General features: G+C 53.2%; 1 protein-coding gene across 2 annotated transcripts; it reads left to right on the top strand.

The window, feature by feature from the left end:
• The first annotated feature begins 862 nt into the window (after positions 1 to 862).
• On the top strand, positions 863 to 14,770 carry CCDC22 (coiled-coil domain containing 22). 2 transcript variants are annotated; one of them, XM_060086899.1, is made up of 17 exons: positions 863 to 1,098; positions 2,130 to 2,307; positions 7,235 to 7,367; positions 8,115 to 8,221; positions 8,365 to 8,431; positions 8,532 to 8,710; positions 10,682 to 10,876; positions 11,636 to 11,698; positions 11,793 to 11,912; positions 12,430 to 12,549; positions 12,639 to 12,755; positions 12,861 to 12,962; positions 13,044 to 13,151; positions 13,409 to 13,504; positions 13,728 to 13,787; positions 13,868 to 13,942; positions 14,389 to 14,770. In XM_060086899.1, exons 1-17 carry the CDS (start codon positions 1,049 to 1,051, stop codon positions 14,500 to 14,502), a joined length of 1,884 nt encoding a protein of 627 aa, XP_059942882.1. In that variant the 5' UTR covers positions 863 to 1,048; the 3' UTR covers positions 14,503 to 14,770. The 2 variants fall into 2 exon arrangements, with proteins under 2 accessions (XP_059942882.1, XP_059942883.1); XM_060086900.1 differs by lacking the exon at positions 863 to 1,098 and adding an exon at positions 1,105 to 1,746.
• Positions 14,771 to 15,214: the final 444 nt, after the last annotated feature.

The following is a 15,214-nucleotide window of genomic DNA, read 5'->3' as shown; positions in this document are numbered from 1 at the left end:
CAAGAGATTTTTCCTTGAAATTTGACAAACTGATTCTAAAATGTATATTGATATACAAAAGACCTAGAAAAGCCAAAATCCTTTGAAAAATAACAAGATGGGAGGACTTGCCATATCAGGTATCAAGGCTTTTTATAAAGCAAGAGTAATTACGAACAGAATAGAGTTCAGAAACTGTGTCCCACATATAGGTACACGTGATTTATGACAAACGTGGCACTACTGAGCAGTGGAGGCAGGGTGGTCTTTTTCATGAATGGTGGTTATATGGATGTTTACTATGTAATTATTCTCTGGAGTGTACACACACACACACACACACACATATATAACACATTAAAATAAAGCATTTATTGAATGCATGAATACTAGTGACTGTAACTTACATAGTGGTTTTTGTTTGTTTTTGTTTTTTACTGTATTATGTATCAGGCACACATTTCAACGCTGCTTTACGTGAGTTAATTCTGTTTAATCCTAGGAAGCAGGTACATTAACAGTTCCATTTTACAGATGAGGAAACTAAGACACAGGGAAGCTATGTAACCTGCCCACGGTTGCACATTTAGCAAGTTGCAGAGCTGAGACTCAAACCTAGTCGCTTTGTGCGAAAGCCCCTGCCTTAACTTGTACACTTTTACAATCTAGAAGATGAATGCTGCCTTAAATGAATGAGTATAGAAGCCTCTCTCCGTCCCGCTCCTTCCCCCTTCCTTCCTGACACACACACACACACACTTGCGCGTGCAGTGTAATCCTTTGCTCACTTGGAAGAGCGCACTGGGCTGCAGGAAAGAGAAAACAAACAAAACAAAACCTACAACTCCCAGCAGCCATTGCACGCTCAAGCCTGCGCGCGACCATTCACAGCAGAACGACAGGCATCCGGCTTGCGCCGAACTAGGTCTCGGAACTACACTTCCCGGCTCTCCTCGCACAGCCCGTGACACTCCTTGGACCGAGAGCAGGGAGCGGGTTTTCCACAGCCGCGCCTCTCTTGCTCGGACCCGGCCCTGGACCCAACCTCGGACTCCACCACGGCTCTACCATGGAGGAGGCGGACCGAATCCTCATCCATTCCCTGCGACAGGCCGGCACGTAAGGACACAGCCCCCGCCCACCCCGGAATGCCCACATCCGGGACTCCAAAACTCCGGACCTTGACATCTAGGGCTGCAACTTCAGGACCCTAAGACCCTCCCTCCTCCTTACACACACACACGCATGCACACACACACACGGGGCCTCCCAAACCCTTTGACCTCTACACTTGGTAAACCCCAAACTCCAGGACCTAGACACCTCGAGACCTTAAAACCTTGGAACCTCAAGACCCGGGATCCTGAAATCTGTGGATCTTGACAGCAATACCCTGGGACTCTGACATCTGGAGATTCTAAGCCACCTTTATCCTGTGAACCAGGGAACTTAAAACTCTGGGATCCTGGCACTCAGGGACTCCAAAATCCCCTGGGACTGGATATTTGGGAACCTTCAAACCTGGTTTCCCAATACCTGAGCCTTTAAAAACCCCAGGACTCTAAAATCTGGTGGCCTTAATGCTTGGTGACCCCCGACGCACAAGGACTCCTGCATTCGAGGGTCCTAAAAACCCAAGATGACATCATCTAGGGAGCTTGATTTCTGGATTGCTTGAGACTGGGTGGTCCTGATACCCAGGGACTCTGACATTTGGAACTCCTGAAAACTCCAGCCTCCCAACATCTAGTCTCAAAATCCTAGCAGGTCAGTATCTAGGGGCCTCTGACATGCAGCAAACATGATATCTGGGGATGCAGAGACCCAGAGACTATTCCACCTGGGCTCCTAGGCCTTCCCAGACCCCAGAAATTTGGGGCTTTTAGGCATAGGGAAATTTGAGATTTTTTAAACTCGGATCCCTTCCATCCACCATTCTACACCAAGATCTTAGGACCCGAGGACTCCCCCCATTCTTAGTTTTCCAAATGGAAGTCAGCCAGCAACACCCAGGACCTGTCTGAACTGTGGCCACCCTCCCCACCCCATCCCAGTACTAGGGCTTCCAGAAGGCAGCACGGCCCAGCCTCATCCCTGTTTCCTGACTGCTTCCGCCCACCCCCCATCGAGCCTGCCTCCTTCTTCTTCAGGGCAGTTCCTCCAGATGTGCAGACCCTGCGAGCCTTCACCACTGAGCTGGTTGTAGAAGCTGTGGTCCGTTGCCTGCGTGTGATCAACCCTGCTGTGGGCTCCGGCCTTAGCCCCCTGCTGCCTCTTGCTATGTCTGCCCGGTTCCGTCTGGCCATGAGCCTGGCTCAGGCCTGTATGGTGAGTGTCTTCCTCCCAATTACACACAACCTCTTCCTTCCTCCTTCACAAAGTCACTAAGCTCCTTTGAGACTCTTGACTTTCCTCTCTGCCACCTCCCGTTGTGGCTTAGCGTTCATTAGTGGTTAAGGCTGCCGGCTCTGTGGTCAAACTGCCTGAGTAGTTCAGACCCTGGCTACAGCACTTGCTAACTGTGTGACCTTGCTAACTGATGCCCCATGTGGGCATCAGTTTCCTTATCTGTGAAATCGAGATGATAAAAGTAGGGTTGTCCTGAGGATTAAATGAGTTGATTCAGTTTGTGCCTGAGTTGCCCGTGGCTCCCATATTTTGAGCTTAGCACCAAGAACTTTTCCCCCTATAGTATCCATTTACCAGTTCCTGAAAAGACCCTGTTTTGATTCACATGCTCAGGCTGAAATTAACCACCACGTTCTCTGGTTGGGCCAGCTTGGATCACATGGTCATCCCTATAGGGCACTGTGATTGGCTGCTCCTTCAGGATCACTTGGAGTTGGGGGAGGGAGGGTTACCCAAAAGAAGATATGCTGCTTAACTAAAAGTGTCTGCACTAAAACTTTACTCTACCCTGTTGCAGCTTGCCTCTTGTGAGAATAATTTACATAGTCTCTATTGTAAATAAAGTGCCTTCTGGTGAAGCACTCATGCTTCCCCAGTACAGACCTGTGTCCAGTTACTATATCCAAGGGCTCCAAGTAAATGTCATTTCTCCTGGCTCATTAGTTCTGGGATTTTAGGCTAGTCTCTTAACCTCTTTGGGCTTAAGTTTTCTCATATGTAAAATGGGTAAGAATTGTACCTGCCACATAGGGTTGCTATGAGGATTAAAAATGAGTTCAGGGCTTCCCTGGTGGCACAGTGGTTGAGGGTCCACCTGCCGATGCAGGGGACACAGGTTCGTGCCCCGGTCCGGGGAGATCCCACATGCCGCGGAGCGGCTGGGCCCGTGAGCCATGGCCGCTGAGCCTGCGTGTCCGGAGCCTGTGCTCCGCAACGGGACAGGCCACAGCAGTGAGAGGCCCGCGTACCGCAAAAAAAAAAAAAAAAAAAAAAAAAAATGAGTTCATACGTGAAAAGCTGGATCTAGTAAGCTTTGTGCAAGTGGTATTACTATTATTGGATAAGCTTGATCTGGCTGCTTGTGTTCCAGCAACTTGTGGCTACATAATGAATGTCAACATGCCCAGCATACTCAGTATATGGTGGTAGAGGGACAATAGAGTAACTACAGCGAAACCTTCCACTTAGCCCCAAGGGACTGGGTGGTCAGGTTTCTTGAATTTGTTCCCTGCTTGTGCAGTTTCTGTCTCTTAGAAATAGGCCTCAGAGCTCTACCCTTCCCTTGGCTCTCTGATTCACCTAGCTCTCAGGAGTTCTCAGGTTCTTCTGTCAGGGGCTCTTGGTGGCCCTCGAGGCAGGCAGTCTGTCCCCTGGCCTGGGGCTGTCTTCTCAAGGATGGCACTTTATAAGGGGGAACTTGTGTCCTGTTTGGCTAGGAGGGTGCACAGTGGGACGTGTTGAGGAGGGGCTGGGGATCAGGCTTCCCCCAGTTTTCTCTTCCTCCCTTCTCTCAGTGCTGTTTCCCACTGGATTTGGTGGTGACCTACTTTTCCTCACACTAACTTTAGCGTGAGTATGGCTTTTTCAGTGATTGAGAGGTTCACGTGATTGTCTGGCCCCAGAGCCTCGGTTTGCCCTGAGCAGGTAGAAGAGGTCTCTCTTAACCCAGCTGGGTGCTGCTCATGTAGCCCACCTTGGCTCAGCACTGCCGCCTTCTGGTGTCTGCCTCTTCATGTGCCCTACTCCTGGCACCACTTTTTGCGACTCAGCCACCTCCATACTTTGGTGTCTGTCATTTCACACACCCCACTCCTGGAGTGAGTTTCTGTATCAGTCACAGCCCTTTGATTGCAGGTGTCGGAAAAAACCCAAAGTAAGGTAGCTTAAAAGACAGTGGTTTTCACACTGTTTTGACTGTGATCCTCTGAAATAAATATATCTTACGTTGCGACCAAATACACGTATGTGTGTATAATAATGATGTTTTTTGAGTGTGTGCTCTGTGCTGGGCATTGTGGTAACCTGGTGTTAACTCACTGAATTCTCGTGACAACTTTCTGAAGTAGGCACTGTTGGTATCCCTTTTCTCAGGTGAGAAAAGTGAAGCTCAGAGAGCTTAAGTGATTTGCCTGCGGTTACCCAGTTGGTAAGAAGTAAAGCTTGGATTTGCATCCACGAAGTATGCTTTCAGAATCCATGCAACTCTGGCCCAGAACCTTGATGGGCCCTTTTATCCCTTAAAGCATCCACATCGGGAAAGTACTGTCAGCCCCATTTTACAGCTAGAAACTGAGCTTCTTGGTGGTTGAATAACCGGTCCAAGGCCTTATAGTCAGTTAAGTAGCACAGGCTGGATTTCAACCCCAATCTTTTTGACTCCAAAGCCCATAGTCTCTTTTAAAAACATTATTTACTATTTTGTGTGGGTCATTTTTATCAGTCAGTGTCCAGTCCAGAGACACAAACCCCAGCAGTAATTTGAATAGGGAAATTTCAATATAAAGAATTGTTAACTAGGTAAAAGATGGTTAACTACTGAAAGAGTCAAAGAAATCTCCAAGGTGTTAAAGAAGTAACACAATACCTTGAGAAGTCCCACTGGCACTCCAAACCGTTCACCTCGTTACCCTTACCCATCTGCTGTAAGGGGGATTGCTTTGATTCGTTTCTTGTGTGCCTTTCCAGTTTTTAAAAAATGAAGATATAAGCAAATATAAATATATATTCTTATTTCCCCCCTTTCTTACACAAAAGAGCGCATATACCTAGTTTCTTACCTTATTTTTTCCCCTTGCCACATATCCTGGAAATCATTTCATATCAGGCAATCATTTTTTTTTCCTTTTTGCAGCTGCAGAGTAGTTCATTGTATGTATGCACTGTAGTTTATTCAACCCCTCTCCTATGCTTGGACATTTAGGGAGTTCCCAATATTTTGCAAATAATGCTGTAATGAATAACCTTGTGCATATATATTCTTGAATTGTTGGAGGCCTGTCTTCAGGGTAAACTCCTAGAAGTAGGATTGCTAGGTGGAAGGGTAAACGCATACGCCATTTTGTTCGATTTTTCCCAGTCGCCTTCACTGGGATTGTTTAATTTCTGCCTTCCCAACAGCAGTGTATGAGAGGGTGCCTGTTTCCCCACAGCCTCACCCACTGAGTGTATTGTCAGAGTTTTGCCCATTCAATAGGTGAGGAATAGTATCTCTGTATAGTTTTCCTCCTAGCTTTGTACTTTGAAAAACGTTCAAATTTAAGGAAAAATGAAAACAGAAAAATGACACCCTTCTCCTAGCTTTCTGTGTTGTTAACATTTTCCTCCATTCTTTTCTCTCTGTCTGGGTACACACACACACACACACACACACACACACACACTTTTTTTTCTGAACCTTTTGAAGGCAGCAGACATCATGACACTTCATACCTAAAACTTTCAGTACATCTCTCTGAAGTAAAAGGGTGTTCGCTAGTATAACCACAATATCATGATCTCACCCATGAATTGAATATTGATAGAGTAATAGTATCTAATATTTAGTGCATGGTCAAATTTCCTCAGTAGTTACAAAAATATACTTTACAGCTCTTTTTCTTTCCAACTAGAGAGTCCAATCTAGGATCATACATTTCATATCACTGTTACATTCCTAATCTTCTGTATCCAACAGTCCTCCTTAGTTTTTTGCAATGATACATGTTTTTTTTTTTGCGGTACGCGGGCCTCTCACTATTGTGGCCTCTCCCGTTGCGGAGCACAGGCTCCAGACACCCAGGCTCAGCGGCTATGGCTCACTGGCCCAAGCCGCTCCGTGGCATGTGGGATCTTCCCGGACTGGGGCGCGAACCTGTGTCCCCTGCATTGGCAGGCGGACTCTCAACCACTGCGCCACCAGGGAAGCCCCGATACATGTTTTTGAAGAGTGCAGGCTGGTTGTTTCCTGGAATGCCCCACAATCTGAATTGGTCTGATTGTTCGCTCATGACTAGATTCAGGTCTGGGGCAGGAACTCTGTGCAAGTGATAGTATCTCCCTGCCCGAGTGGACCTCAGGAGAACGTAACGTCAGGTTGTCCCAGATTGGTGATGCCCGTGTGGGGTCTCTCCTTGTGCTTTCAATTCAAGTCTCTCTTGTAAGCAAGGTTGGACATATTTGCATATGCTTAAGGGCCGTTTTTCATTCTATTTCTGGGAATTGTCTGCTCCTATCTTTTGCCTCTGTTACTGTTGCACTGTTGGTCTTTTTGCTTGTGTAGTTTTAGGCACTCTTTATATACTAGTGAAAAAGATTCACTCTTTGCCTATGATATGAACTCCAAATATTTTTTCCCAGCTTGTCATTATGCTTTTGACTTTGCTCACTGTAATTTTTCTTTAAATTTTTTTTTTTCATGTATTCAGAAATACCCATCTTCTCTTTCATGGCCTCTGGATTTTGAGTCATATTTAGAAAGGCCAGAGCTTTAATTTTATTTTATTAACAAATATTTATTTATTTATTTATTTATTTATTTTGGTTGCGCCGGGTCTTAGTTGCGGCACGTAAGACCTTCGCTGAGGCATGCGGACTCTCAGTTATGGCACGCATGCCCCAACTAGTTCCCCGACCAGGGATCGAACCTGGCCCCCCTGCATTGGGAGCGTGGAGTCACACCCACTGAACCACCAGGGAAGTCCCCAGAGCTTTAATTTTTAAAGCTCTGAAGGCCTTGGTGAGCCAAAGGGAAGTTCAGAGGGTGGTGGTTGGTGAGAGAGTGGGAGCGTTTGTGGTCTCAGCCCAGGGCTCCCAGAACAGGAGGATCCTGCCTGCCCGACTGATAGCGGCCACCCTCCCCCACCTCCAGGACCTGGGATATCCCTTGGAGCTTGGCTATCAGAACTTCCTCTACCCCAGTGAGCCTGACCTCCGGGACCTGCTTCTCTTCTTGGCTGAACGTCTGCCCACTGATGCCTCTGAGGACGCAGACCAGCCTGCTGGTATGGGGTGCCTGGGGCGTGGTGGGGGTGAGGGAGAGGGTGTTGTGGGGGCTGAGAGAGGTGGAAGTGGTGAAAAGGTTGAGTGGTGGGGTTGGGGTATATGTCTTCAGGAGAACTAGGTGGGAGGACTGGGGCTGGGAGAGGGGATGCAGGGCAGGGGGAAGGGAACTTGCGCTTGGGCTGACCCAGGTGGGGAGTTGGTGCTGGAAGGGGCCTCTCTGCCTCACCTCCTGCCTTGCCCCGGCTTCACCCACTCCACTCCAACCACACCAGGCCACTCCGGCCTCAGGGCCTTTGCATCTGCTGGCTTACTCACCCAGATAGCCTCATGGTTCACTCCCTTACCTCTTGGAGGTTCCTGTTCACATGTCACCTCAGGGAGGCCTTCCTTGGATTGCCTTGTTTAAAATTATGTCTTCCTCTCAACGGTCCTTATCTTCCTTTCCTGATGACCACCTGACAGTGATCTGTATTGTACTTACAACCTTGGTCATGCTCTCCTCTACCTGCCTCTGCGGGAGGGCAGGAGGATATTTATCAGTTTGTTCTCTGAAGTAGCCCAAGGGTCTAGAATGGTGACTGGTACCAAGTAGGTGCTTAATAAGTGTTTGTTGAATGTCAGAGTTTGAGAATGATAGCTACATAGATACGTATCTCTGGGGGTGCAGTCTGGCTGCTTTCCCAGGGTACGCATTTTTGGAGTTGTGGCACCGTCACCTGATTGACACTCCCTCCCCACTTCCCTAGGTGACTCAGCTATCCTCCTCCGGGCCATCGGGAGCCAAATCCGGGACCAGCTAGCCCTGCCCTGGGTCCCACCCCTCCTTCGCACTCCTAAGCTGCAGCACCTCCAGGTGGGACCCCTCAACTCACGTCAATATTGCTTGTTGCTGCCTTGCCTGCCTTGTCCCCATTTGGGTGCTCAGGTTTTTGGCCCCCTCCCACTGGTGCCCCCGTCACAATTCATCCTAGAGGTCTGATTCTGCTCTCTCACCAGGGCTCGGCCCACCAGAAGCCTTTCCATGCCAGCAGGCTGTTCATGCCTGATTTGCTCTCCAGAGGAGGTGAGGATGAGGCTGTGGAGAGGGGCCGGGGGGAGCGGTAGAGGTGGGCCTAACTGCGTGGTGAGGCGGGAGGCCTGGCTGACTCTGTTGCTGCCTCCAGAGCCCCGCGAGTTCCAGGCGAGTCCTCTGCTGCTACCAGCCCCCGCCCAGGTGCCCCAGCCTGCTGCGAGGGTGGCCTCGCTCCTTGAACGCCACGCCATCCAACTCTGCCAGCACACGGGCCGGGACCACCCCAGGGATGAGGACTGGGTCCACCGGGCATCCCGCCTCCCCGTCCAGGTACTGCCCGGTGCTTGGTCCCCGCTGACGAGGTCCCTGCTCACTGTGGCTCCCATTTTGTTTCCCGTTAGTCCTCTGCCCTTCTCCTTTCCCCACTTTGTCCCTCTCTTCCATCATCTCCTCTCTGTGTGCAACTACCTGGCTCCCTGCCTGAAAGAACACTGGAGTCAGAAAGATTGTGGCCCTCGCACAAGTCAGTACGGCCCCTCGGAGCATCGGCTTCCTGCTGTGAGACACGGGTGGTGATACCGCTCTCTTCTGAGGGCGATGTTCCGCCGAAGGACGTGCACACGCAGCCAGAGCTGGCAGGATCTGCTCCCTTCCGCCCTGTTTCTACTACCTTCTTCCTGCCCCTGATTCGCTCCCTCTTTCTCTGCCTCTGCCGTCATCACTGACGTGTGGCTTCCAGATCTCTGCACCGTCTCTTCTCATCACTGGCTTTCTCGTTCTGTGGTTTTGCTGCCCCTCTTTCTCTCTCCCCACCGCTGTCTCCTCGTTTCTGTGTCTCTGCCTCTGTCTACCTCTCTATCCACCTCCATCTCCCCTCTGTCCACCTCAGTATCTGTCCCCATCCCCTCCCCACTTTGTCCACCTCTGGAACTGTCTCTTTCTGCCTCCTCCGCTGCCATTTGTTCTGTCTTTATCTTTTTCTCTCTTTTTTAAACTTGTAGGCATTTCAAACACAGAAGTAGAGAGAATAGTCTCATAAACTCTATGTCCCTGCCATCCACCTTCAATTATAAGCCTTTTGTGGGAACTCCCTGGCAGTCCAGTGGTTAGGACTCAGCGCTTTCGCTGCTGAGGGTCCAGGTTCAATCCCTGGTCGGGGAACTAAGATCCCGCAAGCTGTGAGGCGCAACCAAAAAAAGAAAAAAAAAAGATATAAGCATTTTGCCAATCTTTCCTCATCCCTTCTTTAACTTTTTTTTCTGTAATGTTTTAAAGCAAGTCCCAGACATCATATCATTTTAACTCTAAATACTTAAGCAGACATCTCTTAACTCATAAGGGCATTCACTTTTTAACACAACCCCTGGGCCATTTTCACACCTAACAGAATTAACAGTGACCTCTTTTTCTTTTGTTTTTTTTTAAAGCTTTATATATGCATTTTATCTTTTGAACCAGAACCTATTACATCTTTTGTTCCCGTAAATTTATTTATTTATTTATTTTGGGCTGCGTTGGGTTTTCATTGCTGCGTGTGGGCTTTCTCTGGTTTTGGTGAGTGGGGGCTACTCTTCATTGCAGTGCACAGGCTTCTCATTGCGGTGGCTTCTCTTGTTGTGGAGCACGGGCTCTAGGCACGTGGGCTTCAGTAGTTGTGGCACGCGGGCTCAGTAGTTGTGGCTCATGGGCTTCAGTAGTTGTGGCATGCGGGCTCAATAGTCGTGGCTTGCGGGCTGTAGAGCACAGGCTCAGTAGTTGTGGTGCATGGGCTTAGTTGCTCCGCGGCATGTGGGATCTTCCTGGACCTGGGCTCAAACCCATGTCCCCTGTATTGGTAGCAGTGACCTCTTAATACCATCCAACACTGAGTTTGTAATCAGATTTCTCCAGTTGTCTCAAAACTGCCTCTGTTCTCATGTCTCTCTCTCTCTCTCTCTCTCAATTCCACTCCACCTCTGCCGCCTTCTTTGCCCAGCACCTCTGACTCGGTTTCCGCTCTGTCCCCACATATCTTTTGAGTGTCGGTCTCTAATTTGGGGGCTGCAGGCTTACTTCTCTCCCTTCCCACAGCTTCCTCCATTGCAGGGAGCCAGTGGGTAGAGAGAAGCAGGGCTGAAGAAGAGGAGGCCCCATCCTCAGGGAGCTCGCAGGCCTGTGGACCAGGAGAGTGGGTCTGGGCCCCCTTGTGGGAGATGCTGGATGGCTGGTGTGACTTGGGGGTAGCACCTTGTCAAGCGGCTCCCTGGTGGAGGCAGGGCCTTGGGTACCCAGCAGGCCTCCACACTCTTCCACTGTTTCTAGGAGGATACTCGGGCTCAGCGACAGCGGCTGCAGAAGCACCTGGCCGAGCATCTGCGCCAGACCTGGGTCCGGCCAGGGCCCCCCCAACAAGCCCGAGACCTGGGAGAGCTGCTGCAGGCCTGGGATGCTGGCGCCAGGACTGGTGCTCCCAAGGGCTCCCGCTTCACACATTCAGAGAAGTTCACCTTCCATCTGGTGCGTGGGCCTGAGTGGGCCTGGGGCATGCCGATGGGGCCAAGGTGGTATTGCTTTATGTACACACACCACATTTTTTTTTTTTTGCTGTACGCGGGCCTCTCACTGTTGTGGCCTCCCCCATTGCGGAGCACAGGCTCCGGACGCACAGGCCCAGCGGCCACGGCTCACGGGCCCAGCCTCTCCGCGGCATGTGGGATCCTCCCAGACCGGGGCACGAACCCGTATCCCCTGCATCGGCAGGCGGACTCTCAACCACTGCGCCACCAGGGAAGCCCCACACACCACATTTTATCCATACAGGGACACGTGTTCCCACCTGGCCTGCCCTCTCCCCACGGTGGTGGGCACCCAGAACAATCCCCTGGCTTCTTGGGAACTTCCGTGGAAAAAGGGTAGAGGGGTGGGAACTATGTAATCGTGTAGGGCTGCTCTTTGTGAACCCCAGCTTTTCCTGGGCAGTTTCCTCTGGACATATCTTCTCTCATTGGATGGTCATCCAGAGGGGCCCTCATCCTTCTCATGGGAAGATGGGCAAGAGCTGTGTCAGGGTCAGGGAGGTTTCTTTATGAGCAAACACTCCAGTCTAAGGTCACAGAGAGCGCATTGATCCTCACACACATTCTGACAGCCGTCAGTGGTACAGTGGTACTGTTCCTGGGTATGGTGCTGGGAGGGTGCTTTTGGGGGGTGTTGAGGCTGGGCTGTGAGGGGCAGGGCTTTCCTCGACCGCCAGGATGCTCCTTTCTCGCTCCCCAGGAGCCCGAGGCCCAGGCAGCCCAGGTGTCAGATGTGCCGGCCACCTCCCGGCGGCCTGAACAGGTGAGCAGAGCAATGGTGGGGCGGGGGAGGTGTCTTGGGTCCTTGGCTGTCTACTGGGCCTGACACCCCCACCCCGACTGCCTGTGCCTCCCAGGACACGTGGGCAGCTCAGGAGCAGGAGCTGGAGTCTCTTCGGGAGCAGCTGGAGGGAGTGAATCGCAACATTGAAGAGGTTGAAGCCAACATGAAGACCCTGGGAATCAGCCTTGTGCAGGTGGGTGTGGGAGAGGGGCTGCCCACTGGGGTCAGGTCACAAGTCCGGCCTACACGGCTTAGAGGGACTTGAGGGGGTACTCTGTAGAGGTCTGCACTTGTCAGAAGGGTTCATGGGAGACACTGGGGACCTGTGGGCCTCTTGAGGGTTCAGGAGAATCAGTGGGAATGAGAGGGCGATGTAGGGGTGGTGTTGGACCTGCAGGGGTTAGAGGTGCCTTGGTGTCTGTGAGAATCGGGAGGGCTGTAAGTGTCCGTGGGCCTCTGTAGGGGCTTGTGGGGCTCATCAGGGGTCCTGGAGGTGGAGGGGTCAGAGGGGCCTGTGGGTGCCTGTCACTGCTTATAGGTCTCCGTTGCTATCAGGAGGGGTCCAAGGGGCCCATAGGGCCCCTAGAGGGATGTGTTGTCATCTGAGGGCCTTGGGCTAGGCCAGGGCTCTCCAGGCTCAGTGGGGGCTGGGAGGTTGTGGTGTGCGTGGGGCTCCCCCACTGACTGGGAGTGGGAATCCTGGGTGCCAGGTGGAGACCGAGTGTCGGCAGAGCAAGCTCAGCACAGCGGAGCATGAGCAGGCCCTGCGCCTGAAGAGCCGGGCGGTGGAGCTGCTGCCCGACGGGGCTGCCAACCTTGCCAAGCTGCAGGTGGGGCTGGCGCTGAGGCTGGGCTGGGAGGGTCGGAGTTGGATGGGCCCAGCCTGTGTGACATGTAGTCCCCCTGCCACCACCCCCAGCTCGTGGTAGAGAGCAGTGCCCAGCGGGTCATCCACTTGGCAGGTCAGTGGGAAAAGCACCGTGTTCCGCTCCTTGCTGAGTACCGCCACCTCCGAAAGCTCCAGGACTGCAGAGAGGTAGGTGGTGGGGTCCGGGGCCGTGGGTGGGGTGGGTTCGGTCCCTCCCTAGGGGGCTAGCCCTGCACTCTGCCTCACTGCCCTCTATCCGTGGGGTCCTGGCAGCTGGAATCTTCTCGACGGCTGGCAGAGATCCAGGAACTGCACCAGAGTGTTCGGGCAGCTGCTGAAGAGGCCCGCCGGAAGGCGGACGTCTATAAGCAGCTGGTAAGGCCTGTGTGGGGGCCCTGGGCCACTCAGAGCCGGGGAGGTGTGGGTGCTAAGGGAGCACCTGCTGTATCTGTCTAGATGTCAGAGCTCGAGACCCTGCCCAGAGACGTGTCTCGGCTGGCCTATACCCAGCGCATCCTGGAGATCGTGGGCAACATCCGGAAGCAGAAGGAAGAGATCACTAAGGTACGCCATCGTGGCCGGGAGGGTGGGTCATATGGGTAGATACGCCAAAGGGGCGGATGTGTGTTGCAGGGCTACACGGGGACCTCACACCCTCTGAAAGTCAGAGCTATCTGGCCATACCCAGACACAGAAGAGCCCCACACAGTCCACTTCAGCCACCCCTGACCCTGTCTGGATGGGACAGCATAAACGTGAATGCCCTCAGCTGGCTGGCTGCCCGCCCCAGACGGGCTCACGGCTACCCTGGTCTTTGCCAGATCTTGTCTGACACGAAGGAGCTTCAGAAGGAAATCAACTCCCTGTCTGGGAAGCTGGACCGGACGTTTGCGGTGACCGATGAGCTTGTGTTCAAGGTGTGGGGCAGGCCGGGCTGGGTGTGGGGGTGGGGCGGGCCTGGGCCCTGTGTGAGCCTCGTAGGTACACTGATGCTCGGGCCTGGCTTTGCCCTGGGGGAGATGAAGTCAGGGAGTGGGGAGAGGGTGGCCTTGTGGGGGCCTGGAGGTGGGGGGTGGGGTAGGGGCGGGGTGAGGCGGGAACAGCCCACCGACACCTTCAGGATCTCCTCTGTCTGATCAGGATGCCAAAAAGGACGATGCTGTTCGGAAGGCCTACAAGTATCTAGCTGCCTTGCATGAGGTGAGGGGAGAAGCGTGCCTGGGGGCTGGCTGGGGTGGGGCCAAGTTGGGGTGCAAGCCTTCTGCTCCTGCTGTCCCCAGAACTGCAGCCAGCTCATCCAGACCATCGAGGACACGGGCACAATCATGCGGGAGGTTCGAGACCTTGAGGAGCAGGTGAGGCCTGGGGCTGGGAGGGCTAACCAAGGCAGGCCCGGGGACAGCTCCTCGGTTTATGCCAAGAGAGGCTGTGGAACCAGACACAGCTTGTGGCTGGAGTCTCAGCCCTGCCCCTTAGGCGCTGTGTGTGTGACCTAGAACAGCCCAGTGGCCTGCTCTGACCCCCTCCTTCCCCCTGAGGGTCCTCACGCCTGCCTCCCGGGGCCGTTGGCAGAGGCTTCAGCTCGAGTATGTGCTGGGCGATCCTGCCGCATAGCAAAGGATGCTTTAGGTGGACGGATGACGTGTGCAAAGGCCTGGCGGTGGGACAGAGCAGGCTGCTATTGGAGGGGGTGGGAGGAGCATGGGAGGGGCCCTGGGTGGCTGTGATGGGGTGGGGCGGGTGAGCAGGAGCTGGGAAAGCGGCCCTGCGCGCTGAAGGGCTGCGGTTCGCATTGCCTTAGATTGAGACGGAGATGGGCAAGAAGACCCTGAGCAACCTGGAGAAGATCCGTGAGGACTACCGAGCCCTTCGCCAGGAGAACGCTGGCCTCCTGGGCCGGGTCCGTGAGGCCTGAGCAGCCCCCAGCAGAGGTCTCCCCCGGGCCTCAGGCAGGGATTTGGGGTGCTGGGGGCACTGGCCAAGCACTGGCCTGGGCCATGCCCTCTGCTTGCGGTCCAGTTCCTCCTGCTGTAGCCTTGGCCCCAGACCCTTGCCCACCTGACCCCAACCCTTATCTGGGGCGATCATCCAGAGTGTGGGAGCTCAGCTGCAGTTTATTGCGGAGGGCACTGGGGGTTGGGGCCTTGGATCTCAAATAAATGAGGGGCTCTTCTGCAGTCTAAGCTGAGGCATGGATGGGGGCACAGGGCACAGGGCTCAGGATGGGGGAGGGGGCGGGTGGCAGGTGAGACACTGGGTACATTTGGTGAGTCGGTGTGCATGGCCCTGGGTGTCTGCGTGGGACTCAGGAGGCCCACAGGGGTGCTTTGTGGGTGCGCATGCGTGAGACATGCAGGTGAGTTCAGAGAGTCTGTGTGACCGAGCGTCTATGTCGGGAGCTGTGTGATACCGTGTGTGACCAGCATGTGTCTGTGTGGCTTTCTGGGACCTGAGATCCGGAAGGTACCGAGGCTGCTTCTGTGCGGGTGTCTGGGCACGCCCCGTGTGACACTGCACCTGTGGGCCTGGAAGCTGGCTACGGGTGTGTGCTTTGGGGCATGTGGGTTGACAGGACTGTGCTCGGGTGTGACTGTTTGTGTGACTGCGGATTTGAGGTGGTGTGAGTG

Source organism: Mesoplodon densirostris, chromosome X (assembly GCF_025265405.1).
Source record: "Mesoplodon densirostris isolate mMesDen1 chromosome X, mMesDen1 primary haplotype, whole genome shotgun sequence".
NCBI lineage: Eukaryota > Metazoa > Chordata > Mammalia > Artiodactyla > Ziphiidae > Mesoplodon > Mesoplodon densirostris.
The sequence above is the reverse complement of the archived record's forward strand: the minus strand, read 5'-3'. Positions and strand labels throughout refer to the sequence as shown.